General features: G+C 50.0%; 2 protein-coding genes and 1 non-coding gene across 16 annotated transcripts in view; 2 read left to right on the plus strand and 1 right to left on the minus strand.

Annotated features, from left to right (window-relative positions):
* Positions 1-23,259, minus strand: part of TBC1D16 (TBC1 domain family member 16) — an 88,496-nt gene extending 65,237 nt beyond the window's left edge. For 7 of the 13 annotated variants that reach the window (XM_081575744.1, XM_081575748.1, XM_081575741.1 and 4 more), the window contains exons 1-3: positions 23,185-23,259; positions 4,760-5,005; positions 1,377-1,974 (exon numbers count right to left, since the gene is read on the minus strand). In XM_081575744.1, the coding sequence (XP_081431870.1) occupies positions 1,377-1,974; positions 4,760-4,943 (782 nt within the window). In that variant the 5' untranslated portion in view covers positions 4,944-5,005; positions 23,185-23,259. The remainder of the gene's footprint in view (positions 1-1,376; positions 1,975-4,759; positions 5,006-23,184) is intronic. The other 6 variants (XM_081575745.1, XM_081575749.1, XM_081575742.1 and 3 more) reach the window with 1 other exon arrangement.
* TRNAR-CCU (transfer RNA arginine (anticodon CCU)) lies at positions 19,603-19,675 on the plus strand. The gene has a single exon. It is a non-coding gene; the product is annotated as a tRNA-Arg (tRNA).
* Positions 23,260-24,103: 844 nt separating the features above from the next.
* CCDC40 (coiled-coil domain 40 molecular ruler complex subunit) overlaps positions 24,104-27,963 on the plus strand; it is a 43,085-nt gene continuing 39,225 nt past the window's right edge. For both annotated transcript variants that reach the window (XM_081575737.1, XM_081575738.1), the window contains exons 1-3: positions 24,104-24,145; positions 25,632-25,695; positions 26,128-26,550. In XM_081575737.1, coding sequence (XP_081431863.1) covers positions 24,117-24,145; positions 25,632-25,695; positions 26,128-26,550 — 516 coding nt within the window. In that variant the 5' untranslated portion in view covers positions 24,104-24,116. The remainder of the gene's footprint in view (positions 24,146-25,631; positions 25,696-26,127; positions 26,551-27,963) is intronic.

Consider the following 27,963-nt stretch of genomic DNA (forward strand, 5'->3'; position numbering starts at 1 on the left):
ACTGGAGTCCTTGGCTGCAGCTGACCTCACCCTTGCATGCACCCTTCAGTACTCGAGAAGAATGTTATCAGTTCACCCTTGGGCTTTAATGGACCGCATCTTACTGGGGAAGAAAACAGGAAAGAATTCGTCTCAAATTCCTTCCCTCTGAAACCAGCAAAGCGCTCCACATTCGTCCATCCTGTTCCTTTTCTCACATCAGTTCCTGTGACGTTATTGCTCTAGGTCTGTTATAAACCCAGCAGGGTTCAAATCTGGCTCAGCTGCTGAACTGGCTGGGTGACCTCCTGCAAGTTCCTTAACTTCTCTGAGCCTCACTTCTCCCTTCAATACACAGAGGATGATGTGAGCACCTACCTCACAGGGTTTGGGGTTCTTGTGAGCCTAAAAGGAATTAAGCCATAGCCCACATGTCCCGCACCCAGGCAAAACTCAGACATCCACACTGATCACATGCCCAGCTCACATCACGAGCTCAAGAATTACATGCTGACTGACTAACGTCAGCACTTAACTGTCATCAACATCATTAGCCTGGAAATTAATGAGAACAAGAACCACAGCCAAGCATGAGAAGGGGCTGTAGAAGTCCCATGCCTGCCCACCCCACGCCTGCCCCGGCTGCTCTGAGTTAGCCCAAGCCTGTGGTTCATGAGCCTTGTGCACGCCCACTTCTGGGAGGCCCCAAGGCCCCCTAACAACGACACCATGTGACTCTATGATAACCCTCCCCCTTCAGGCAACATCTCACTGCTGCTCCTCCCAGCCCCTGTGTGTGTGGCAAGTAATGTGAGCCCGCTAATGTGCCCAAGCATCTGGTTCCCCTGGGCTCTCGGCTGTACAGTAAATGCTGCCAACTTCCCCCTGGGGCTGCGTTCCAGCCTCTTACAGCTTGAGGGTGTGAGAAGTAGAAAGGCTAAGGGCCCCTCTGGCGGGCCGGGCCCTGTGCCTGGCTTGGCCCCAGGCAGAGCACAGAGCCTGGCTGGGGACCAGGCCTTCCCCACAAGCCTTCTGCCACCACCCCGGCCTCCCTGGGTTTGCCTGACAGACCATCTCAGTCCCTCCAGTGATGAGCACAGAAGACGCCAGGACGCTGAGGCCTGGCCCCGGGGGGTCTGGACTGGCATACGGGGCTGGTCAGACTTGGCTGGGAAGGTTTAGTCCTAGGGAAGGGGAGAGAAGGGGGAGGGAACTCCCAGCCCCCCAGCCCGGGCTGCGTGTCCTTCACAACCCCCTGGGGCGGCGTGAAGTGAGGGGACGGGGCACTCTGGTGCCCGCAGGATGGCATGCAGGCGTCCTCCACGCTCAGTGAGAAGAGCGGGGACACAGGCCCTCGCTCTCAGCCCCAGAGATGCAGGGGGCAGTGGGGAACTCACCCGCTCTCGCTCTCCAGGAACACGGAGCTGCTGCTCTCCGCGAGGGCGGCGCTGATGGGTGAGAGGCAGAAGGGCGAAGAGAAGGCCTCTGAGTCCGAGTCGAAGGAACTGGCCCTGCTCACGCCCTCGGCCGACAGTTCCAAGGATCCCTCCTCCTCGCCCACCTCAGGTCGGGGCTCCTGGCCCTCTTCTGTCCCGTCCTGTGAACTGACCGCCGACAAGATTCCTGAGTCGCTGTGGGCCGGCGGCAAGGCCGGGAGGGGGCCGTCTGTCCCCAAGCCCGGGGCCAGCTTCTCCCCGTCCTCGGGCGAAGGGCTGATGCACTCGGTGTCTCGGATGCTCTGGGCCACCACCAGGATGTCCTCGTCTCTGGGGATCAGGGTGGACCTGGGCTCCGTGGGGGACGGCTGGTGGGGGGCCCCAGAGCTCTGGGCGCGCCGGCCCCGAGGGCGGGGTGCCTTGCGCACCGGGGAGCTCTCGGGGGTAATATAGCGCAGCGCCTCCTCGTCCTGCTTCTGGATCCGGGAGTTGGGGACCCACGCGAGGATGAGGGTGGCCCCCAGCAGTTCATCCTTCTCCATGTACAAGCACAGGTAGCCTATGAGGGGTCAGGAGCACAGACAGTTAGGGAGGGCCGCTCACCAAGTGCCTCTAGCTCGTTTCTTCTAGGAACCACACCCGGGCGAGTAAAACTGTGGGCTGTGCATCCCGGCCCTAAGAAAACACTCCTGAGGCATACAGTTGAACTCAGGATGAATGAGAGCTGTGGCGTTTTCTAAGCACACACGCTGAGCAGATCCAGGGGGCGAGCCCTCAAGCAGCAGTCGATCCTCTGCCTTCCCTCCTCCTCTTGTTCAGAGCCCCACCCTGTCCACGGCCCTGGGGGCTCCAGGGCTCCCCTGCCTCCATCAGCCTCCCGGTCCAGATGAGCCCAGGTGGCTGGGGAGGCTCACAGGGACCCAGAAGTGCTACCGGCTTCATCGCAATCTTAGGAGGGACTCGGGCTGCAGACTTTATTGCTACGTCACACAAAAGATAAATCCAAGATGAGTGGCATCCCTGTTGGCTGAGGCTTCTCAGCATCTCTTCTTTAACACTGCTTTTCGGAAGGAGGGTCATCTTCAATGTCATGCCCTGGATTGCTGACAAAGAAGAGAAGAGCAATTCTCCAAGGCCAGCGGCACATGGGTGGGCTCTTAGGGCCCCCGAACGCTCAGTCTGGGAGGAAGGTGGCCTTTCCTCCGGAGACACCTGCCATTTTGGGGTGTCCTGACTCTTAGGCCTGTGGCACCAAGTTCCCAGGCCTCTGGGTCTCTGAGAAGCCCCTGGGGCAGGAGCTGGGGCCCCTGTCATGCCCCAGGGCTCTGACTCAACCCAGAATCCTTAGCCCATCTTCCACTTCCAAAACAGTGGGGAACTCGGGGGCTGTCAACCAGTTGTCCAGAAGAATCATGTTCAGGTGAGGTCAAGTGTCTCTACATGGCTCTGGGATTGGAAGGGAGCCTGAGACCTCTGGCCCCCTCTCCCTTGCCTCCCATCAGGCAAGGATGATACCAGAAGCCCTTCAAAGGCTGCGGCTTTTCTTTTTGTTTTATGCCCAGAACATGCAACACCCTCAGACCCAGGCCTAGGACCTCTGCTCCTAGCCCCTCGAGTGCTCGGAATTGGCCCCATGGTCAGGCATCTACAGGGGCAAGGTGATATGCCACTCAGCCTTCTAGAGCACAGTTCAGGGACCAGGACGCTGGAATCCCCCACCCTCACAGTTCAGAACCTGCTTCCAGGACCTGTTCGGGGCTTCCCACCTGACCTGTCTGTGGGGGCCGTGGACAGGGCTGTGATGTCCCCTGGAGAAGGCTTGGGGTCCTTATAATCCAGGAAAGAGCTGGGGCTGGAAGTCAGCTCTCTTGCTTTGGAACCTGGAGAGTCTGATGACTCTAAATCTGTACCTAACTATCCACTGTAAAGATATGCTTATCGAGGCAGAAGGACAGAATACTTTCCGGAGAGTTCATTAGCATAAGTTAAATTTTTTGTCCTTTTAAAAATTAATTTATTTATTCAGTACTTTGTCGACACCTAATTTGCAGGCAGTAAAGTGTCCAGATCTGATTGTAATTCATAATTTTTAAAGTACTGACGTCTGATGTGAGACTTTCTGTCTGGACGCGGGTGGGCTGCAGCCAGGCACTGGGGACCCGGAAGCAGACTTCAGCAGCCTAGAGAGGCCACAGGAAGAGCCCAGGGCCTGCCCTCACTCTGCCTCTACCCTGGCTGGTATTGGGGAGCTCCTCTGAACACCAGCCTCCTTCTCTAAGAGAGAGGCCCGCCCAGGCTCTGGCATTCTCATGAGGTTGTTGTGCAAATTAAATAAAGCAATACATTTATCTTGTACACTTGCACAAATAACAAAGGACCACACAGGCCTCTAGTATCACTAATCCATCTTTTGGATGCTTCCTGGAGGCAGCAGGGCTGAGGGACTCAGGTGTGGGTGGTGGACTGCCATAACCGGATCTAATACCCCCAGGTTCCCTGCCCAAGAACAGTCACAATCAGTGACACTCCTGCAAAGAGAATCTGTGCCCATTCCCTTAGTGCACAAGAGAGCTTGCTGTTTGGGGGCTCAGAATACAACTGGAGCCCTGGAAAAAACGTAGTCTCTTTCTCTGTGGCTTGGCAAAAGATAGCAAAGTCACTGTCACCACAGGAAAAGTTGCCCACTCCTGGGACTTGGGAGAGCCACAGGCTGGAGTGTCCCTCGAACAGCCCAGGGTAACTCCAGGCTCTGGTGTGAAGGGCCAGGAAAGGACCTTCCATCTCCATCTGTGCAGAGCTGAGAGCTTCCTTCCCCCATTTCAAAACAGTGGATTTAAGCACAAAGCGTGCACAGGATCAATGATTTCCATGTCCCCAGCGTCCCAGGCCTGCTTCACAACCTGCTCGGTCCTCATCCCACCCTCTGGGCTGCAGCTAGGGATGCAACCACCAAGCCTGACCTGAGGGCTGTGTTCCTGCACACACTCAAGGGGGCCTGGGGGAAATCCCCCCCACTAGGAAGCTTCCTGAAGAAGACGATGCCCCGCTTCCCTCCCTGCAGTCGGGGGGCTCCCGCCTCCCAGCAGCCCTCTCGCAGCGGCCCTGTATGAACGAATGCCCTCTTCCATTGCAAACACAGCTAATTTCTCTTAGACTGTCCTGCCTCCCCTCCGTGAGTCAAAGGTCACTGGTGTGCTTCCCAGATGGGGAAATTAGGGCAAACGGGGAAGTGACGCAGGAGCTTGCTAACTTCAGAGAGATCAGCCAGCTAGCTCTCCCCAGGCCTGTGATCCCAAGCCTTCCTCTCCCAGCCCGTGACCCCAGGATCCCCGCGCCAGGCTCACCTGGGTGGTGTTCCCCCAGTCCCTGCAGCCCCTCTGGGGGGTGCACGCAGACATTGTTCTTGGAGTAGATGATTTCCCCATCCAGGACGGAGGGGGGCCCGCCGCCGCCGCCGCCACCCGGGGTGAGGGTCAGGAGGTCCGAGGCTTTGGAGGAGGCCCGGCGAAGGAGGCGGCCCAGAGACATTGCCGGGGCAGTGTTTCCATCCTCCGCACACTTGGGCCCAGGTGGGGCTCTTCCAGACCTGCCTGGGGGAGGAAGAGAGGACAGGCCATCAACTTGGATGGGGCATCCCTAGGGCAGCATTGTGTCCCACACTGGTACGCTGCAAAAGGAAGCTGTGTAACCACAGAAGGGGTCCTGCTAGCACAAGGGCATACAAAGGAAATGGATTCTCAACTGTGGTGCTACGGACACTCGGGGCTGGGCCATTCTTAGTGGGGTGGCTGTCCTGTGCCTTGTAGGGTGTTTTACAGCATCCGTGGCCTCGACTCACCAGATTCCACTACCACCCCTTTCCACTATGACAACCAAAAATGTCTCCATCACTGCATATATCCCCCGGAGGCAAGATCACCCTGTTAAGAACCGATCTAGGGAATTCCCTGGAGGTGAAGTGGTTAGGACTGGGTGCTTTCACTGCTGTGGGCCCAGGTTCAATCTCTGGTTGGGAACTAAGATCCCACAACCCCAAAGTATGCACCTCCTACAAAAGAACCAGTCTAGAGGAACCTGTTCCCACAGCAGTTCAGTTCAGTTCAGTTGCTCAGTCATGTCCAACTCTTTGCGACCCCATGGACTGCAGCATGCCAGGCTTCCCTGTCTATCACCAACTCCCGGAGCTTGCTCAAACTCATGTTCGTTGAGTCGGTGATGCCATTCAACCATGTCATCCTCTGTTGTCCCCTTCTCCTGCCTTCAGTTTTTCTCAGCATCAGGGTCTTTCCTAATGAGTCAGTTCTTTGCATCAGGTGGCCAAAGTATTGGAGTTCCAGCTTCAGTATTAGCCCTTCCAATGAATATTCAGGACTGATTTCCTTTAGGATTGACTGGTTTGACCTCCTTGCTGTCCAAGGGACCCTCAAGAGTCTTCTCCAACACTACAGTTCAAGCAAGAATACTGGAGTGGGTTGCCAGGCCCTCCTCCAGGAGATCTTCCCAACCCAGGGATCAAACCCAGGTCTCCTGCATTGCAGGTGGATTCTTTACCATCTGAGCCACCAGGGAAACCTCCAGGCTTTCTCCTTGCGGGTTCACCACTGTGTCCCTTCCTTCCTAATGTTCTCAGCCCTCTGCTTCCCAGGGAATGTCCTGGTTCTCCCTCTTCCTTCCCACCCCTCCTGGTCTTCTCCATCCTCACCTCATCCTCATCATCCTCATCATCCCAAAGCCCAGCCTCTTGTCCTAACACATGCTGGCTGCCTCAGCTGGGAAGGGGTCAGAAGTGATAGGTGAAGGACTGAAGTTAACACCCAACTCATTCTTTAAAGAAAATAAACTAGGAATCAAAGGATCAGCTCGAGAATATATACAGAACTCCTAAAGACTCCTCCCAAAAAGGAGTAATATCCCAACAGAAAAAACAGGCAATTCACAGAAGAGGAAACAGAAGGACTGAGAACATGAAATGAAAACCCAACACCTGACACACTGGCAAAAAGTAATATTAATTCCAGCAAAAATGAAACAGAAGCCAGGCAGCAGCTATGTGAACCAACTAAATGTTCCTGTCCATGGGGCTCATGAAAGCCGCCTACCAAGCTGGGAGTGGGTACCATGGGCATGATGTCGCCTGTGTAAATGAACACACGTGTGGAAAGCTAGTTCCTGGTCAGAGATCATGGATGTCTGAGACCCAGGCCACAATGGGCAGGGTGCAGGCCAGCCTCGAAGGGTGAGGTGGCTGGAATGGGAGTGTCGCAGATGGGCTGCAATTCCAACTCTCAGAGAAAGAAACAAAAAAGACTTGAAGCCAATATGATAAAGTCATTGACTGGGAATAGATAAACAAAACAGAGTCTGTCCATAGGATGGGGTATTATTGAGCCTTCGGAAGGAGAAAAATTCTGACACCTGCTACAACATGGATGGAACTTGAGGACATACTCAGTGAAACCAGCCAGTCACAGAAGGACAAATATTGCATTTACATGAGGTACCCGGGACAGTCAAACTCATAGAGACGGAGAATAGAACAGTGGGTGCCCAGGACTGGGTGAGGGCTGGGGAGTTAGTGTTTAATGGGGAGAGTTACTGTTTGGGAAGATGAAGAAGTTATGGAAATGGATGCTGGTGATGGCTGCACAACCATGGACCCAAATGTCCCCAGTGCTGCTGAATTGTCACTTGAAAATGGTTAAGACCACAGAGTCCTAACCACCAGGGAATTCCCTATGTCATGTATATTTTACCACAATAAATTTTTTTAAAATTATCAACTGGAGGAGGTTCTCAGGGTAAATTATATTGTTCTTCGCACTTTCTGCATTTTGTACACTTACCTCTAAATCCAGGGCTGATTTAGGATGTTACCTAAATGGAGTTCTCTTTGTGTCCAGTGCTTTGGCAGTTTCTTGGGGCAGAGGGCAGGGACTAGGGGGCCATCTGGCTCAGCAGGGGAGGGATGGTCTCAGCGCTAATTTCTTTCAATGTCTTGGCACTAGGCAGCTGAAGGCTGGATCTTCAGCCCCTTATGGCTCTCTGGTTGCCCCTCTGAGCCCCCTTGCTCTGATCTCCCCTCTACCTGCATATTTCCAGTTGTGTCCAGGGCTACTAACTCTTCCAAACACAGTTCAACGGGGGGTCCCCCGGAGCCACCCTTCCCATTCCTGCACCTTTACCTAGAGAACTCCACCACTCTCTTCTCTCTCATTGCTGAGGTTCCTAAGGGCAGGATGACTTTGAAAATCACCAGCCCTGGGGACCCAGGACCAGCTGGGGTCCTTGCCTTCTCATCCCTGAGCCACAGAAGCCCCTCCATCTTGGCCATGTCCAGGGCCCCGAATCCACCCCTTCTCAGGCATCCCCCAAGCCTGAGACCCCACTTTCAATGTGGGTTACAGAATCAAGTTGACCCCTCAGCCCCGGGCGATGGTAAGCTGGCTCTGTAAAGGGCCAGACAGGAAATATTTTTGGCTCTGTGGGCCCAATGGTCACCGTGAAGACTATTCAACTCTTCCCTGTTGTGCGAAAGCAGGCGGTACTCGGGCAGGTGTGACCGTGCTCCCACCAGACCTTGTCTGCTTCCCTGGTGGCTCAGATGGTCAGGAATCTGCCTGCAATGCAGGAGAACCCAGGTGCAATTCCTGGGTTGGGAAGATTTCCTGGAGAAGGGAATGGCTACCCACTCTACTATTCTTGCCTGGAGAATTCCATAGACAGAAGAGCCTGGCAAGCTACAGTCCATGGGATCGCAAAGAGTCAGACATGATTGAGAGACTAACACTTCACTTCACTCATACCAGATCCATATAATTCTGATGTCACACAGGAAAATCCTTCAATTTTTTTCAATCATTTAAAATATCATAACCAAGCTTCCCTGGTGGTTCAGTGGTAAAGAATCTGCCTGCCAATGCAGGAGACATGGGTTCCATCCCTGATCTGGGAAAATGCCACACAGCAACGAAGCCCGCGTGCCACAAATATTGAGCCTGTGTTCTGGAGCCCAGGAACCACAATTACTGAGCCCACATGCTGCAACTACTGAAGCCCAAGCGCCCTAGAGCCCATGCTCCACAGCAAAAGAAGCCACTACAATGAGAAGCCCATGTACCACAACTAGAGAGTAGCCCCCGCTCACTGCAACTAGAGAAACGCCCTCGCAGCAACAAAGACCCAGCACAGCCAAAGATAAAATCAATAAATAAAATTCTGAAAAACAAATGTCAGAACCAGCCTTAGCCTGCGCACTGTACAAAACAGGCAGAAGGCTGGATTTGGTTCATGGGCTACGCATGGCCAACCCCTGGCTCAGACCACTTTCTGGAGACTCAGGGCAGGGTTGTTCCTCACTACCCAAATCCCCTCCAGGCTGACTTTTGGGGAAGCTTTCTGGCCTCCCCAGGTCGAGGGGGCATCTCCCTCGTCTTAACCACTGAGTTCTCCTGTCTGAACACACGACATCTGACCAAGGTTCGAAACTTAAATCACACTGGAACCTACACATCAGAATACGTGTTTTCTTTCCAATTAATCACCTGATAAAGCTATATTCCAGTTCTAATGATGACTTCATTCCATTCGTCTGGAATATTTTTAGAATTCAAGAATCACTCCAGAATTACAAGATCAGTTAATGAGCCATACAAGAAGATGAATTCCCTTCTCCAGACCAGCACTGCCCAGGAGACATACAATGTGAGGCCTCATATGAAATTTTAAATTTCCTAGTAGCTGTACTTTTAAAAAGTAAAAAGAAAGAAATGAGGGAAATTCATTTTAACAATATGTTTTTAGTTAAGCCACTATATCCCCAGTAGTATCACTTCAGCGTGTAATCAATATGGAAAAATTACTGATGAGCTATTTTACATTCTTTACATCTTCAGAGTCTGGTTTATATTTTGAATGTAAGCACACCTTAGTTCAGACCAGCCGTGGTCCAGGTGCTTAGTGGCCTGCTGGGGCTCGTGGCCTCCGGGTGGGCAAGACTGGGGCGGGGCTGGGACCCCACCTCCTTCTGAGCCTCAAAGGGTATTACTAATACTTAGTTCAATTGCCCTAACTGCTAGATGAGCTGCAAACAACACTCAGCTGATTCCAAAAACCACACCATCTTTAAGTGAAGATGGTTTGCCACCATTGAGGATAATCAAAAGAATGTGCTGAAAGCTCTGAAGGGGATTCCAAAATACAAGTGTTCACAATATAGCATTTTCCCCACATCGGCTGTGAAATCCCACTGCAGCCCTGGAAAGCAAATCCTAGCAGCACAGTTTTGCAAAGGAGAAAACAGGTATTGCACACCCCAAGTCCACACACCCCAGTGAGCAGACACACCTGGACGTGAGAACTTTGTCCTCCGTGCTTGGAGTTCCGGCTCCTGGGCCCCCCCACCCAACCTGGGTAAGCAAGGACAGTCCCCCACCTCCACCCCCAAGGCTGTTCAAGGGTGGGAGATAATCTGCTTCTTGGTAGATCCCACACGTCTGTTAAACATTAGCCACGAATATTTACTCTCTTCAGACAACGTTCATTTATTTTTTTCGATGTATTTGTTCCTTCACGAACCTATTTCGCCTCAATTAAAACTGGTTCCCAATCTCTGCTCTCTTTCAAACTAGAAGTGGAGACTCCTTGACCTATTTTTTTTAAAGCTTTTTCTTTTTTTAATTATGAAACGTGTTTAGAGAAGTGTCAATATAAAGAACACGTGTCCCTGAACTCACACAACCCAAAAATATCTGTGTATGTTCTACTATCTTCTGTGTCTATCTTAACAAAACAAAACCACCTACTGGAATTATATCATATCTTGCTTTCTGTTATAACATATTTTTCCATGTGTTATAAGCCAAAATGTGTCCCCTCAAATTCACGTTAAAGTTCTCACCTCCACACTTCATGTGTGTGTGTGCGTGCGCTAGTTGCTCGGTCGTATCCGACTCTTTGCACTCCCAGGGACTGCAGCCCGCCAGGCTCCTCTATCTGTGGAATTCTACAGGCAAGAATACTGCAGTGCATTGACATTCTCTTCTCCAGACCCCAGGATCGAACCCAGGTCTCCTGCATTGCAGGCAGATTCTTTACCATCTGAGCCACAAGGGAAGCCCTTATACTTCGTAATTCAACACTATTTGAAAGTAGCTTCTATATAAGAGATAATCAAGTCAGAATTAGGTCATTAGGGTGGGCCCTAATCCAGTGACTGGTGTCCTCTATTTTATTATTATTTTGAAAAATATTTATTTATTTGGCTGCACCAGGTCTTAGTTGTCACAGGTCAGATCTTTAGTTGCAGTCTGTGGGATCCAGTTCCTTGATCAGGGATCAAACCCAGGTCCCCTGCATTGGGATCTTGAAGCCTTCGCCGTTGGTTCAGCAGGGAAGTCCCTGGTGTCGTTTAAAAAGAGGAAATTTGGAGACAGACACAGGTATACAAGGAGAATGTAGTGTGAACTTGAAGACAACTGACTACAAGCCAAGGAGGGAGGCCTCAGAAGGAAACAATCCTTCAAAATCTCAGGTTTCCTAACTCTAAAACTGTATGAAAATTGATTTCTGTTGCTTAAGACACCCAGTTTGTGGTACTTTTTATGGCAGTTACAGAAAACTAATATACCACATTATTAACTAATTAAAAAATCCAAAATGCCAACCCTCCACCTTAATAGCTATAAATATATTACAAGAATGCACCATTCTTGAACCAGCCACCATCACTAGATATTTGTTTTCCAAATAGTGGCTACCTAAATAATAAACTTCACATTTTTATGCAGAAATCTTCATCTGTATTCTGTTTTCCTAGGTTAATTTCTGGGATTCCTATCTCCTTGGGAGGCCAAACTGATATAATGTTCAATGGATTTCTAAAAAGGTATCAGAGTTCTGAGAGATTTGACTTTTTGCTAATTTGGTCATTGCAAAATGGTTTTCTGATAATCTGTTTGCTTGTGTGGGTTGCCTTATTTGTGTTAAACATTTGTGTTCTTCCTGTGAATTGTCTATTGGTGTACTTAGCCAATTTTTCTGCTGGGGTGTCGGAATCCTTATTGATAGGAAAGAAATCTTTATATAACAAAGATCTTAATCTTTTGCTATAGTTGCTCTCTATATATTTTCCCTAATTTGTTGTTTGCCTTTAAATCACATTTCCTATTTTGAAGTACAGACGTTTTAAACATCTAGGCAAACTGATGGTAACTTTCCCTTAGTGATTTCTTCTTATCAATTTTACACTTTATATCATTCTTCCCAAGCCAAAAATCCATTAATTGCTGGCTTATGTTTTCATCTAATTTTCTTATGGTTTTACTTTCAATGAACTACTTCTGATATTTCAAAAAGTCTAATTCAAAGTATACATTTACCTGAAAAAGCTGTGCATTCACCAGCTCACTGAATGAGTGTTTGTGTTGTTTTTATTGCTATTTCCCATTTTTATTGTATACTATTATTTGACTTTAAGAAATAGGAGATCCATTATAGCTTAATAAAACTCGGATACTTGTCATATACAATCTTATGAGAAATTTTTAAAAAGGGGGTAAGGGGGATATGGGGGAAGGGGAGGGTCATTTTAACCTCTTTCCCCAGCAACCACCCTGACTCCACTGCAGCACCACAGTTACAGTATATTTCAGAACTCGATGGCCTGCCTTTCACACCATTGATTATGGAAGCCCCTCTCCTCTGTGGGGACTGGCAGCTCCCCGCTGGGTGTACGGTAAACCGGGTTCTGCTTATAGGCAGCTGACATGGCGACCGCACCCAGCCAGTGCAGTCCTTCTCAGGCTCCGCCAGCCACAGCTTCCTCATTTGGGCCAAAGCAAGGAGCCTGGTGCAAGCTCTCCAAACACGCCCTCTCTGCCCACATCCCCACCCCCTGCAGTCCTTTCCCCTGGAATCCCCCTTACTGCCTTATTTTGCTTCTGTTGAAAGAGGTGGCTTGTTGCTATTTAGAAGGCGAGGCCCACATATCCAGAATGCCTCACATCCAGCGGGGCCTGCCAGGGGCCCCTCACCTGCTCCCAGGCCAAGAGTGACAATCGCCTGTCACATAGTGCCCCCCAGCTCCACAGTCACAGCTTGTGTCTGGTGGCCGACCACCGTGGGGAAGCCAGGTAACACACGAGTCCGCAGAGGTTGGGTTCCTCGCTTGGTGTGAATTTCTATTCTGTTCCCACCATCCGAGTTGGCAGCATCCTAATTTGGCAGTTCTATCCGAGTCCTCCAGCTGGTGAACATAAATCTGAGTTTACCCCTACCCTGTCAGAAGAGAGGGAAGGAAAAGAATCCCAAAGAGCACAGTTGCTGAAAGGCCTCCACCTCCCAGATGAGAATGGAGGCCCTCCCCGCCCAAAGCTCAGGACATTGCCCTTGGGGTACAGCTGCCCCAAATCAAGCAGAGCCACTGAGAAAGCAGGGCTCGGCCAGAACAGCACCGATGTCCAGAGGCTCTAAGGTCACCTGACGCAGTGCTTCTCCAAACCAGGGGGCTTTAGGAAACTCAGAGGGCAAATCCCTGCACTCTGACCCAGCAGGTCTGGGGGAGGGGGCGCCCAGGTGCCACCATCCCCCTGTGAGACTGGGAACCGTTCACCTACTGCTCCCCTGAACCCCCAAGGAAGGCAGAGAATCGGGCTCTGACAGGAGGCAGACCAGCCCCTCTGCCGCTCAGGCTGTGCTGTTATCAGTACGAATTAATGACACGTCAGTGGCTGCCTGGGGCCTTCCCCGACTGCCTCCTCTGGTCTGTCACCAGTTGGATGTTGAGCGTTGGGTGGATCCAAGACTGCAAAAGGCCTCTCCCCCGCCTGCAGCCCAGCACCTGTCACTGGGTTAATAAACGTGGCTTGGGCCCATGTGTCACCCGGAGTAGAGGGACGTGCAGCTCTGTGTTCAGGGATGCGAACGGGAAGGAGCCGGCCTGGAGAACGGCCTTCAGAGACCTCCTGCGAGGAGGCCCCTGGGCTTCAGTGCCCACTGGTCTGGCAACGAGACCTAACGAACAGTGGGCTGGCCGGGAGCAGCTCCTGGTGTCCCCGCCTGTCCCTCAGGGGTGTCCCTATGACCCCGGGACGGTGGAAAGGTTTATGATCAGAGCCACGTGGCTCCTTCTTCACAGATAAGCCACACATGTGCAGAGCAGTGTCCGGCTCCCTTAGGGTCCCTAGATCCACCCGACCAGACCCTTGGGAAGCAGCGGGCCCCTCTGTACTACTGTTAAGTCCCCTGCCTAGATTTCTAAGGTCGGGCCATCCTGGCCCTTCAGTGCCCACTGCCAGAATCATTTCCTCTGTGTCGACCATTGAAGGGGAAGCTGTGTCCGGAGCAGAGCACAGGCCTGGGTTTCTGACAGGCTTGGTGGGGAGTTAGAAAGTCAGAGGCTGGGGGAGCGCTGGGAAGAGGGTTCGGTGGAGCAGGGTGGGGACAAGGAGGGCCTATCCCAGCACCTGCTTCCCCCCCTTCCCTGACCAGCTGTCTCCCGGCGGAGCCCACATCACATCCCTCTCCCAGCCTCTCTGCTCGCAGGCTCTCAGGCTCTCAGGCTTCAGCAACTGGCCTTAGAGAGGAAAGGTCCTGGCCTTGGGGCCAATCCCACCTTCAGGCCACACCTACAGCTCCCATGGGCACCCTCTGAACACCTGTCACCCTCTCCTGACCCTGAGGCTATGTCCTAACTGGGAGCCCCCAGAGGGTGCAACAGGCTAGTGGCAGGGCAGGGGTTGGAGCCGAGACACGGGGGCAGCCTGGGAGGGGCTCCCTGTCTCCTCCAGGGTACATTCCTGGGGTCCATGGGGAGCATGTGACTGCTCCACAGCAGGGTCCACATCACAACCAATAGGAGGGGCAGCTGGAACTTTTCTGGAGTGCACTACACAAGGGTCACGGCTCTGAAGGAGACGGTGGAGGCGATCCTTCAAAGACGTCAGGGCTGGGGCTCAGGCCAAGGAAGAGGGTCATGGCCAGGTCAGAAGGGGGCTGATGCCTCCAAGGGACCCATAAAACGGAGGAGAGACTGGTAGGGAGGAAGGCAGAGCTAATCAAGGGCCTGACCCCTGCACCGCAGGCTGGGATGACAGGGGCTGTTTGGAAGCAGCCATTGGGAGGAGCAGGAGCAGGTGTGCAGGAAAGCTCCCAGCCAGAGGAGTGGCCAGGGTGGAGGGGAGGGAAGAGTCCTGGGGATGGATGGGGGTGATGGCCGCACAAGGATGAGAATGCGTTTAATGCTGTAGAACTATGTGCTTCAAAGTGTTCAGTATTCAAAATCTGCTGTGTGTACTTTATCACAATGAAAAAAGAGTAATAATAGTGGAACCTGGAGAGGGTGCACGGATTCTCCATACCACCCTAAAAAAATAACATTATTAATTTTTTAAAAAGACATCTGGGACCAGGAAGCTTGCAGCCAAAGAGGCCAGGCTGAAGTGGAATGGTGTGGATGGAGGCAAAGAAAAGGACAGGGAGCTTGAGGCCAGTGACAAAGGGAGCTCAGGTCCCCGCTCTGAGGGCAGGCTGCCAGCAGCAATGCCAGGGCCTGGCAAAGACCAAGCAACCTGATGACAGATCGTCTAATGTCCCTGAATCCACAAGACGCATGACCTTGAACAGTTCTTGAGCAGACGTGCAGAGCAGTTTACACCCGGGATCTTTGGGACCTGGAGTCCTGCAGGGAACAAAGATTCCCACCCCACTGGGAGACCAGAAAACTGTGCTCCGGTAAGGCTGCCAGGCACAGAACCTGGAGCAAGCAGAACACCCAGGTCCCCTTCACAGATCTGGGGTCTTTCTACAGGCCAGACTGACTCTCCTCCTTATCCGGATAGAAGTGGAGACCTGGAGAGGGTGTACGGAGAGGACCTGTACAAGGACCTGTACAAGAGGACCCTCTCGTATAATCTAAAAATGCCACCAGCAGAGATCCTGAGACATACAAAACCAGTGACGCCTATAGCCAGAAACAGCTATCTGACTTTTTGCATCTCTACTAAGGATTTAGTGTTAATTGAAATAAAAAAGCAGCTTGAGATGCTCAAAGCACTTTGTACCAATATTATAAATCCTCTCCCCAAATCCTGAGAGATGAAGGGTAGATAGAGAAACAGCTCCAGGTAGAACCATGACAACGATTTAAAAAAAAACAACAAAAACCCCTCATTCTCCTTGAATGCATTTAATATTTTTACTTTTAAAATGGTTATGTTCTTATCAGTATTGTTGCTCTTAGATTATAAGCTCCTGAGTTCACAACATTTCTGAGAAGTTCCTTTTATGAAGGGCCATCTTCAGTAGAGTTCCAAATGCCATGTTTTTGTTGATGGAAAGGAGAGCGATGCCAACCTTGCAGTTGGCACAAGGAATACAGAAATGGAGTCAGGCCAAGATCTGGAATGTGCATTAGCTTGAGTGTGCAAAAAAAGGCAATGATTTTAAAAGATATAAAATAAAAATGCCAGTGCTGGCTTTCAATCATCTCTGATCAATGCATGAATACATGTTGAATTCTGTGCTGCTCTGAGCCATCAGGAACCACTGGGTAGGACCACCACATTTTTTACAAAATAGGCTATTGTATAATTGGAAAGGAAAGATGAACTTGGCCTCTCCTCAGAAAACACACACACACACACATACACGGGCGCGCGCGCGCTCATGAAATAAAAGACTGCAGAAACTCCTCGACTAGGGAGTCATTCTCTCCTATTAACCTGCAACTCTTTAAGAATTAGAACATCTTTGAGAACTATTCTTGGTCCTCTGTGACTTGCAGGAGTAAGTCACACTGGTGATAAAGGTAACTCAAGTTTGCTTCCAGGAGGAGAGAGGTTTTGAGGTGGCTGGAAAGTGGGGAGAGGGTGCCTATAGAAGAAAGATGTCAGAAACCACAGCAGCCCCAAGAGAAGCAGGGTGGGGTCTGGGAAGGGTAGATTTCTTCTCTCCCAGTCCTGTTCAGAACTGGCCCTGCCACGCTGGGTTGGAGCCAGTGGGCAGCGGCAGGCCTGCTGTTAACCACACATGTTCCCTCCTCCCTCCCCCAGAGCCACGTGGCCACTGACACTTGGCCCAGAGGAAGCGAGGCTTTTGTAACCCCACATGGCAGTGGTGGGGTGGGGCTCTTCTCTGGCTAATATTTACAGGGGTAAAGTTAAGAATCTATTACCTTCCCTAGTGGCCCAGTGGTTAAGAATCTGTCTGCTAATGCAGGGGATGTGGGTTTGATCCCTGGTCTGGGAAAATCCCACATGACCTGGAGCAACTAAGCCCATGAACCACAACTACTGAAGCCTGTGCGCCTAGAGCCCATGCTCTAGGCAATGAGAGAAGGCAATAAGAGAAGTCGCTGCAAAGAGAAACCCGTGCATTGCAACAAAGAGTAGCCCCCACTCGCCACAACTACAGAAAGCCCAAGCACAGCAATGAGGACCCAGCACAGCCAAAATAAACCTGAAGAATTCTTTTAGAAAAAAGAAATTATTACCCCCAATTCATTCCCCAAGATTTCGTGATTTAGACCCAGCGAGAGTCCTCCTAGGTAGGGAGGTAAAGTCACCAAAAAAGACACAAATGAGCAAACCACAGATGCAGAAATGACATTCTTTAGAAAAGACACAAGTCTCCCCTCCTGCTTCCCTCACAAAGCACTTCTATCCCCAGTGTATTGGCTTTCCGTGGCTACTGTAACAAGTCACCACAAAAATAGAGACTTAAAACAACACAGTGTATTATCTTGCAGTTCTGGAGTCCAGAAGTCAACCCAGGTCTCACTGGACTAACCTCAGAGGTCAGCAGGGCTGGGTTCCTTCCTGAGGTTCCAGGGGACAATCTATTCTCCTGTCTTTTCCATCTAGAATCCACGTACATCCCTTGGCTCATGGCCCCTTCCTCCTCCTTCAAAGCCAGCAGTACAGGTGCAGTCTTTCTCACAGGGCATCACTCTGACACTGACTCTAGCCCCATCTTCCACTTTCAAGAACCCTGTGATGACCCAGCCTCACTGGATAATCCAGGACAATCTCTCCACATCACAGTCAGCTAATAGGCAACCTTAATTCCATCTGCAACTTGAATCCCCTTTGCCACATGACCCAATACTGTCACAAGTTCCCAGAACTAGGAAGTGACATCTGGACATCTGGGGACTGCTCTTCTGCCAACCACATCACACCAAGGACACTGTAAAGAGCTGACTTCTAACTCTCCAGGGGGCTTTCCATCTCCACTGTCCATCAAACTTCCATTCAGAGCCACTATCCTTTAAGCAATATGATGAGAACCTGGGCCTAGACGTTGCAGAGGGGAGACCCAGCCTCTGTGACAGCTGGACAGGACAGAGGAAAGTTGTGCACAGACAAGAGCCAGAGCCTTGGTTCCTGTGCTGGTGTAAGGTGCTGGTGGTGGCGGTGGTGGTTTAGTCACTAAATTGTGTCCAACTCTTTTGCAACTCCACAGACTGTAGCCCGCCAGGTTCCTCTGTTTATGGGATTTTCCAGGCAAGAATATTGGAGTGGGTTGCCATTTCCTTCTCCAGGACGATCTTCCCGACCCAGTGCCTCTCCTGCATTGCAGGCAGATGCTTTACCGCTGAGCCACCAGGGAAGCCCCTGTGCTGGTGGTGTAAGAGGCTGCATCAATTCCCAAACGGAAAACAAACAGAGCAAAGGTGCAAACACCTCTTGAACCGTTCTAAGAAGACGAAAGAAACAGGGCAGCCTGGAGCCGGTAGGAGAGAGGCTCTGCCCAGACTTCTCCCGTTCACTGTTCTGTGCCATGTCTCCGCCTCAGGGCCACCCTGGGTCAACAGGACAAGTGTGGTCCTGGCAGCTCGTGATCTGGCAGTTCCCGCACACCTGTCACAGCCTACGTCCACTGTGACAGCTGTCCATTGCAGCGAGGGGAAAGCAGGTAGGGTGTGGGGCCAATAAACCCTTAGGGGGACGTGTTGTGCGGCAAAGCCCACAGGTGATTCTTCCCCCGACCTTGTCACTGTCACACTGCTCAGGAGCAAACTGCCCTGAGCTCTGGCCACCTGCCAGATGACCAGAAGAAACGGGTTCATCTGCTTTGTCCTCAAAGACCAATCAACACAGAGCAGGGACAAGGTAATACCATCTTAAACACGAGCCAGACACACGCAAACAAGGATTGTTTTCCTCTCATAAAACATCTGCTGCTAACACACCTCGCAAGAGGCCCCAGTTACCTCTACCTTCCCAGAACCAAGCACATGCACCCAGTCTTTTTGGGAACACCCAGTTTTGCAGTTCAATGGGTGATATAAATATTGCAGATCAGGAACCCTCTCTTTGGGGTGCACAGTTTGGGGCAGTTGGGTCTCCTTCAGTCTCGTTGCCCAGATGAGACACCTGGGAGCTGATATCACCCCTCTTCTTATTAGCATTTAAGTTCAAATTACGGGGTCATTGCAGAAGAGAAATATGCACTGCACTCGCATCTTGCATTCCGGATTAACATGGAAAAGACTGTGGCCCAAAGATAGGGCTGCTGTGCGTGGGGCCCTCTGTGTGGAAGTAAGGACAACACAATCAACTTGCAGTTAAATCAAAGGAATGAAGTTTAGGGCAGAAATCCTAGAGCTGGGGCCTTGGGCCAACTGCCATAAGGAAAAAGGACCCTCAAGAGGCCGTAACTGGAGAAGACGGGTAAAGAAATGAGAGTGCGGGAAGATCTGGTGGCCCGCTTAGCTGTTTTTCCTCTCCCAACTATCCAATTGTCACTTCAATTATCACCCACTCCTTGGAAAACCCCAAAGCCTCTGCCTGTCCAGAGAAAGACCATCTGCTGCCCATGCCCCTGGACAGAAAACACCCCCAAACCACCTCCCTCAATGCGCCAAGGAAGGGTGGCCTGCAAGGAGAAACAAAGATGAATCAGGATCCATACCAGGAAGGACTAGACCCAAAAAGCAAGGAAAAGGGTAAAGCCAACCAGGAAACCACTGACCAACTCCAAAGTGGATGAGGTGCATCTGACCTCTATATTGTGCCTTCTAAACTTTAACACAGAGAGGTTCTCAGTGTCTGTGGCAAAGGAGTAGCTAATACACCACAAGACAGAAATTAAACTGGGGGAAAATGTACTGACAACACCTCTGGAATGCAACACACTTGATCTTGCTCAGGGAAAGCATTTTAGCTCCAGAAACTGAAAAACCAGGACTTCCCTGGTGGTCCAGTGGCTAAGACTCTGTGTTCCTAATGCAGGGGGCCTGGGTTCGATCCCTGGTCAGGGAACTAGATCCCACATGCTGCAACTAAGACCCAGCACAGCCAAATAAATATTAAAAAAAGAAGAAGAAATTGAAAAATCGTAAAGGTATCAAATGCCATCTGATAGATATGTCCTTTGTCCTGATTCCAATGCCAGAGAGCATAACCACCAATTTATCAACCACTTGAATTCAGGGTCACTCAATGGGAAACCAACCAGAGCAAACACCAAAGTGTGCAAGCAGGTTCAGACACAGGCTCAGGGTGCACCCAGGGGCTGGTGGTTTCTATAGGAGCTAACCCAGAAAGAGCATGGAAAAGACACTACCACATCTCTGTATGCAGTCAGCTGAGTCCATACAGACCCCTCATCTTGCATATCAGCTCTAAACACCCGGACTCTCCATCGGAGGCCCAGGCAGAGAAGGGCATGCCTTTCAGACTGGATGATGCATTTGGGCTCTTTCAGTTCTTTCCTTGTGCTAGCCGTACAACTGAGGCTACTGCAGGCAGACAGCGAATTTGATCTTTTTTTTTTAACTTAAGTCTTAAGTGCCTGATTTCTCCTCTCTGAGGATGCTATATCCGTTCAGAAAATTGAGTAAAGGACATGCTTCAGCTCACATATCATCAGGTAGTTCATCAAAGCAGATTTATTAGAGATGCAAGACCAAGTGCCCAGAGGACACGTGGGTGGTTGCTAGCATCAAAACCACCAACACAGAAGTGAGTGGGAAAAGATTTCCTATGTCATTTGTGAGGAGGTAGGGGCAGGCTGGGAGAAGTATGTGCTTTCTTTGTGCAATGGCCTCATCAACATTCGTCAGCCTAATACAGATGCAATAGAACAATGTATAATAACAATGTACACCAATAAAACCAACCTCCACTGCTACAAATCCTTCATGTTCAAAGTCATCCTCCCCAACTGTACCACTGTATGAAGCGAATTAACTAATTTTACAGGAGAGGATTCAGGCCTGCGGAGAAAACTGGGGACCCTTGGCCGGATGTGGAGGGACAACTTAAAATCTCTACTCCAAATTTGCGTTGCCATGCAACCTGGTCACCCTGGTCCCTGGTCACCCAACGGGACCCAGCACCCCACAAAATTATAAAGAGTGTAAATATATCTATGGGGAAGGAAATGGCAACACATTCCAGTATTCTTGCCTGGAAAATCCTATGGACAGAGGAGCCTGGCGAGCTACAGTCCATGGGATCACAAAGAGCTGGACACAACTTAACACACAAGGAAGTTTTATTTCTTCTTTGGGTAACCACCTGTTTGCACTCAAAAGAATCACAGTTTACAATTATTTTAACTTGTATTTGTATTATTTTAAAACATAGTAGTTTTTTTTAATCAAACCAGTTGATTCTGTGATAATAAATGTCCACATTTTAAAACTAAAAAAAAAAAAGAGAGACTGTAAATATATATAAATGGAGAATTCCACTTCTGCTTATGATCAGCTTTATACCTGATGGACCACATATACAAGGAACTAAAAAACAAAACCAAATGTCTTTTACCAATCTAGCTAAATGTGAAAAATCCAAACAATGGTCATTAATAATAATTAAACACTTATATTAACAGGCACTTTGAATGAGCCAGGTACTAGGTGCTTTACATAACTGTTGCAACAGAACTTTGTGACACGTTGCATTACTCCCATTTTACAGATGGAGAAACCAAGGCACAGTGGCATTAAGTCAGTACTATATACCGGGTTGGTATTCAAATCCAGCAGTCTATGTTTGGAGGCCACGTTTTGAACCCATGCATTGAGCTACCCAAAACCTGAGCCAGGGAGACCAGCACAGTTGTAGATAGGGTTCTGCAAACCCAGAAGCTATCATCTCAGATACCTTTACACTGAGGCCTGGGGGGCTTTTATAGACTCAACTGAATTGATATTAGCAGCTAGTGGTGACATCAGTTAGTCCCCACTGTCTTGAATATTTATGAATCACTTGGCAGAGTGAACCATGTTATTCTGAGTCGCTAGGGCAGGGAGAGTGTGTGCATGTGAGTGACAGGGGCAAGAGGGGAGGCAGTGTGGTACAGTGGTTTTCTGGAGTTGGAGCATCCTGGGCCCAAGGCCTGTATTTCTGTCACTCTGGGATGCGTGAACTTGGGGAATTTAAGTGTCAGTGTTTCCACCTATAAAATAGGGATCACCTCAGTTCCTGATTTTATGGGTTTAATTCATGCAAGATAATCACAATCTATTTACATAACAATTATCATGGCAGGAGAATTAAAAAATTCCACTGATAAGAACTTTCCTTAGTTATATTCTGAGACTCTGCTCACCACAAACGCTCCACAAGCCAAGTGCACTCAGCAGAGAACAAGCCTTCTGATACCAACAACACACGGCCGTGACCGAGTTTCATTCCTCATCTTAGTAATCTTTTCTTTGCAAAAGTCTTCCTGGTTCTTAAAAGTGTTTAATGTTTGCTAGTCAACTAAATATTGATGTTTCTAGTGGGGAATTTCTAAAACAAGCACACAGATTTTTTTTTTTAAAGTTCTCTAATCAATCTGTGACAGATTTAGAATGGAATTCTCCAATCTGGGCCTTTGCCCCTGCCCTTTGATAATATGCTCCATCACATGGCTGGTTTTTGAGAACCTGTTCCCTCTTTACAGACATAGGAATTGGTGCCTGCAGGTCGTAAAGAAGGATCAATGGGACCAGTCACAGGGGCTCGCCTGCTTTCTCCTATGAAGTTGAGAAGGCAGTAAAACAAACTTCACGGTAAGGAAAGTGAACGTATTATGTCGTTTTCTGTTTCTGAATAGAATCTGAACTAGGTTGTGGCCAACATTTGACACCAACTTCCGAGTGTGGGAATAACAGGATTTCAAGATTCATGGCTTCTGGCAGCGTGCCTTAGGTTATATTTAGAAATCTTAAATTGCCGATTTTTTTTCTTATCCCTTTTTCTTCTCTTTCAATTTTTTTCTTCCTTTCTTTTATTATTATTTAAGAAAAGATCAAGAGGAAGAGCTCGGGCCTAAAGGGTGTGAGTTTCATGACCTGCGGCTCGGACCTACAGCCCGACCACCCACCCCAAGGCCGGGCATGTTAAGCGTGCGCCCCGTGCGGGTGAAACACACACTTTGGGGGGCTGTGTCGGCAAACGGCGGGCCCCTACAAGTTCTCACTCGCGTGCTCTTGACGATCCAGCCAGACAAAGACCGCAAGTTCTCCGGACCAAAGATTCAGCCAGCCAGAGACCGAGTCTCCTCGAATTAGGCCCATTCCCTGCCCGGGGCGCCAGAACCCACCACGGAGGGGGTCCCCAGGGAGCTCCCCGCGTGATCCTGCCGCCCCACTCCTGCTCTGGCCCTGCACCTCTCTGCGCTGCGGCCAGACCCCGGCCCCTCCCGGGCCCGGCGGCTGCAGGCCCACGCGCCCCACGCGCCCCCACCCTGTCCCGCCGAGGGGCGCTGCCCGGTCCCCCGCCGGCCCCTCAGGCCCCGCTCCCGCGGCCCCCGGCAGTTCCCCGATACCCACCCGGGTCCCGCACCCGGGGCCGGATTTGCGCCGGCTCCCGGAGCCGCCTCCGCCGCCACTGCCGCCGCCGCCAGTGAGGTTTGGTGGGGCGGGGACGCGCGGCGAGGCCCGGCCCCCGGCCCGCCCCCCGGCCCAACCCGGCCCCGGGCCCAATCAGACCCGCCGCCCACCCCACCCCCGCCAGCCCCAGTCCCAACCCGGCCCCAACCGTGTCGCGGAACTGTCCCAGTCACCTTCCGCTCTCTGACCCCAGCCCCCAGCTCGGACGCCCCCTTCCTATTCCGGGCCTCGCCGCCCGCCCGGGCCTCCAGCCCTGGGACTTTGCCCCAGAGGGAAGCCCCGCGCCCCCGGAGTGAAGGCAGGACCCTTGGGACGTCCCACGTGCGCGCTCGCCCTCTCTGCCCCACCCTCTGTTTTTGTTTTTCCTATTTTAAGATAGGACGAGAACAACACCCACCAGGAGGCCACGGGGCATCCCTCTCCCGCCATGAATTCTTCGCAAGAACCCCGGGAAGGGGGTGCTGAGCCCCCCAGGTCTGGAGATGGATAGGCAGGCATTAGGCAGCGGCTCGGTGCACCCCGAAGGTGCGGCCGGCTCCGGACCCCGTCGCGCCCCCGCCTCTTCCTGCCATCTTCAGGACACTTCGCCGTCCCATGTCCCCGGCTTCCCGGGTGCCCTGCGCGAGCCCCTGGGGCGCCAGGGTGGCCGGCTGGACACACGTTGACACGGTTGTCGCTTTACAGAAACTGAGTCAGGCAGGGTAGAGCTCGGACTTAGAGATGGAGAAGATGCGTATTTATCCTTTAATACATTTACATAGTTAAATATTCTGTGTTTCTAGTGTACACAAATGGCACAAAGGCCTCCTGCCCCTAGCCCCGCGCGTGGTCCTTGCCCGCCGGATGTTGACGGCGTCGCATAGCAACTGGAGATGGCGGAGCCGGGCGGCGGCGCTGGCGGGTAAGTGGGCCTAGGGATCTGGGGCCTCGGAGCTGCCCCCACACCTCCCCCTTCCTATACCCCCTAGGCACCCCTTCCGTTCCATGCCCCTTTCCCCTCTCCTCTACCCCTGGCTCTTCATTTCTGGGCGTTTCCTGACCTCCCCGGTCACCCCCACATTCCTGCATGCCCTTCTGCCTTCTCACCTCGCTTCCCTTTGTCCTCTCCCATACCCTCCCTTTTCCCCCTTTTCTGGGCGCTCCTTTCTCTGAAACCCGGGACTTGCTCAGTCCACAGTAACCATGGCAACCACGATGCTTGGTAATCCCTGCTGCAGAGCCCTGAGAGCAGGGGTCTCTGTGCTGGATGCTGCCCAGCGAGGTCAATGAGAGGGAGACCAGCCCAGCCTCACCGAGGTTGGAGGTGGCAGGTGATGGACTGGGTTCCGTATGGTCAGGCGGCCCAACAGTGAATGCCTTGAGCACACAGATAGGCTGTAGTGAGGTAAACACAGGGCCACCAGACCTCTGCTCTCTTACACTTTGTTTAAAAGGATAGAGACTATTTTAAAAATTTACCTTTCACATTGGACACCAATGTATTGTTTCTTTCTTTTTTTTTTTAAGGTAGATCTGTGTCTACTGACATGAAAAAGTCCAGATTACAATAAATGAAAAGACTAAATGCAAAACAGTGTATATAGTGTGATCTCTAATTTGGTGGATGGTTGGCTTTAAATGCACAGAAAAATATTTGAAAGAAGATATCCTTGGGACTTCCCTCATGGTCCAGTGGCTAAGGCTCTATGTTCTCAAAACAGGGAGCCTGGGTTCGATCCCTGGTCAAGGAACTAGACCCCACATGCCACAAGTAAGAGTTGGAATGCCACAACTAAAAAGATCCCACGTGCCACAACTAAGACCTGGCACAGCCAAATAAATATCTAAAAAATAAAAAATAATACATAAAAAGATATCCTTAAATCTCTTAACTATTACTGTTACTATTATCTTAAGCAGGAGAGAAGTCACAGGGGATTTTTATTGTCTGTGTCACATATTACTGTATTAGTTTGACTTTTAATTAGGAAAAAAAACAATTTTAAGAATGTGACATTCTTGTACTATCCAAATCATGGGGAACCTAAAAGTTTCTAGAGTATTTGTCCTTTTTGTGCAATTTTCTCTTATTTTGTTTTTTATTTTCCCCGTTTTGTCACAAACACAAGTATATTTAAGGTGACTTTCCTAGCATAATCTATTTGTACTGTTCCTTACATGTTTCAATCATTGCATTTTTCATTCATTCTTGGAGTGACTTTTGTGCCATGTGACAGGTATGGTCTAGGGCTGGTGTTAGTGACAAAGTCATGCCCATCCGCCTAGAGAGAAGGCAGACAATTAACAAGTAAATATAATAACCAGATATATAGACAGCGAGGCGGGGATAAATGCCAAGAAAAATAAAGATGTTATTTGAAACTGTTCAATTGTTTCTCTGCCACCAGGTCTCACTTGGGAGGCAAATCGTCTTCTGAAGGAGAAGAGGACCAGAATGTTGAAGGCGGCAGGGTAAAGTTCCTTATGGGATGAATTAGTCTAGGCTGTATTTACTAAGAATTAGAGTTCAGATTTGTTTAAGAAAATTGCACAATGATCCTATGACCTTGCTCTGGAACAGACTCAGTTCAGTTGCAGAGAAACCTAATTTCCTTCTACCTCCTTCTGAAGTGTTGATGGCTCATCAAGAATGCCTTGGATATCCCACACCTAGATTGCCCTGAGTTTTTCAGAGCTCATTTCCTGTAAGGAAGGATGCAAAATAATTACCAAAAAAAAAACAACCAAAAAACAGAGCAGATAAGCTAAACTATGAAACATAATCTCCTAGCGATGCTGAGTGTATAGATGCAGTTTTCCCATCAGTATAATTACCTTATTAAGAATAAAATCTCACAAGATCCTTTACACTTTGTCTCCTGATTTTTTTTTCCTGCTTCATAGCTACAGGTATCGCCAATGGAGGAGAGCAATGACCAGAGAAATGAAGAAGCTGAGGGTGCTACAGGGCATTTCGAAAGGGAAATTGAAAATGATGGGGAAGTCACAGCCCAGGGGGACTATGGAGGAAGCCAAGGGGAAATGGAAATGGAAGAGGAATTTGAATTAGAAGAGGAATTAGAATCTGATTTGGAAGCCATGTCCCCTGAAGGGGAAGTCAGTTCTCCAGATCTGGCTTCCTCAGACATCAGTCCTGGGGAGGTGCCCAAAGACGAAGTTGACCGCACACACCCATATGAAGAAGCAAGGAGGGAAATGGGTCTTGAGGACAGAGAGGCCCCCCACCCATCCAAATCCAGAGGAATGGGGTTCATCGCCACAAAGCTCTCCCAGCAAGTATTAGGCCTGTCTGAGCAAATGAACCAGGTGAGTAGCCTGAAGTCTATAGTGGTTTACTGCTCATGAGGTTTGTAAATCTCTGTGAGGAACTCAGGGTACACTATAAATAATTCACATGGCAATGCCTGTTTGAAATGTCTTAGCAAACTTAAGTCTCAGGAGCCACCATCATAGACCAAGAGTTTCTGGACCCTCCTTTGTGTTCCCAAACCCAAGTTGGAAACATTCTATGTAAGGACATCCAGGTGTCCAGGCTCTAGAGCAACACTGTCCAGTAAAACTCTACATGATAATGGAAATGCTCTTTATCTGCGCTGTCCAATATGGTAGCCATTAGTCACATGTGACTATAGAGCACTTAAAATGTGGCCAGGGAGATGGAGAAACTGAATTTTTAATCTTTTGAGGATTCTAGTTAGTTTAAATGTATATATCCAACTGTTACAAGTGGTTACCAGACTGGACAGTGCAACTGTGGATAATAATAGTTATAGGCTTATTTTCACTTTTTAATTTTTAAGCAAATACACACAGAAAAATTGGAGTACCTTAAAGAACTTTTAAGAATGTTTTTTAAAAACATTTGACAATAAGTTGCCTCCCAATGCTTTTGTATATGTTTTCCGCAAACAACCATGTGATAATTATCAAAATCAATGTGTTACATTACCAAATACACCTTGGGCTTCCTTCACCAAGTGTCCTAGTAGTGTCTCTTATAGTAGAGCTCCACTTCAGAATTGCCTGCTGCCTTCAGCTGTATCGTCTCTTTAGTCTTCTCAATCTGTCCTTGACCTTGATGACCTTGACACTTTTAAAGGTCACAGGCCAGCTATTTTGTAGAATGTCCCTCGATTTGGTTTTGCCTGGTATTTTCTGGTCTCCAGGTTTAGAATGTCACCGAAGGATGCCGTGTTTTTCTGGTGTTCTATCAGATGGTACATCAGTTCAGCTTGTCCGTTACTGGTGGGCAAGCCCCCAAATGTTTGGGCTGTAACTCTCCATGCCAAGACCTTCCTCACCAGGCCCAGGCCTGATACCTGTGTCTCACCTTGGGGACAGTCTCTGGAACCCACCCTCCTCATTTTGTCCCGACTCATCACCCCACATTGGGTCAACTCCACCTGTTGGCTTTAGGTTTGATTGTTCTAGAAGGGAAGCAAGGGGCAGGGCAGGAAGAGAAGGCATTATGTTTGTTCATCATGTACTCTGGGCTGGACACTTCCATGCCCTTTACATGTGTTGTCTCAGTGACAACAACCCCATAAGGTGGGAACTGTTATTATCCCCATTGCTCAGATTAGGAAACTGAGGAGCCAAAGGACTTCCTTACCCTGAGGCATGCAGCTATGATGGTAGTCATGCTTGCTCTGAACTGTGAAGTTCCTCCCCACCCTGTGAAAGCTAAAAGAGATAATAACTTGCGAGAATCACATGATT

Source organism: Giraffa tippelskirchi, chromosome 3 (genome assembly GCF_054371585.1).
Source record: "Giraffa tippelskirchi isolate mGirTip1 chromosome 3, T2T-mGirTip1v1.2.pri, whole genome shotgun sequence".
Taxonomy (NCBI): Eukaryota; Metazoa; Chordata; class Mammalia; order Artiodactyla; family Giraffidae; genus Giraffa; species Giraffa tippelskirchi.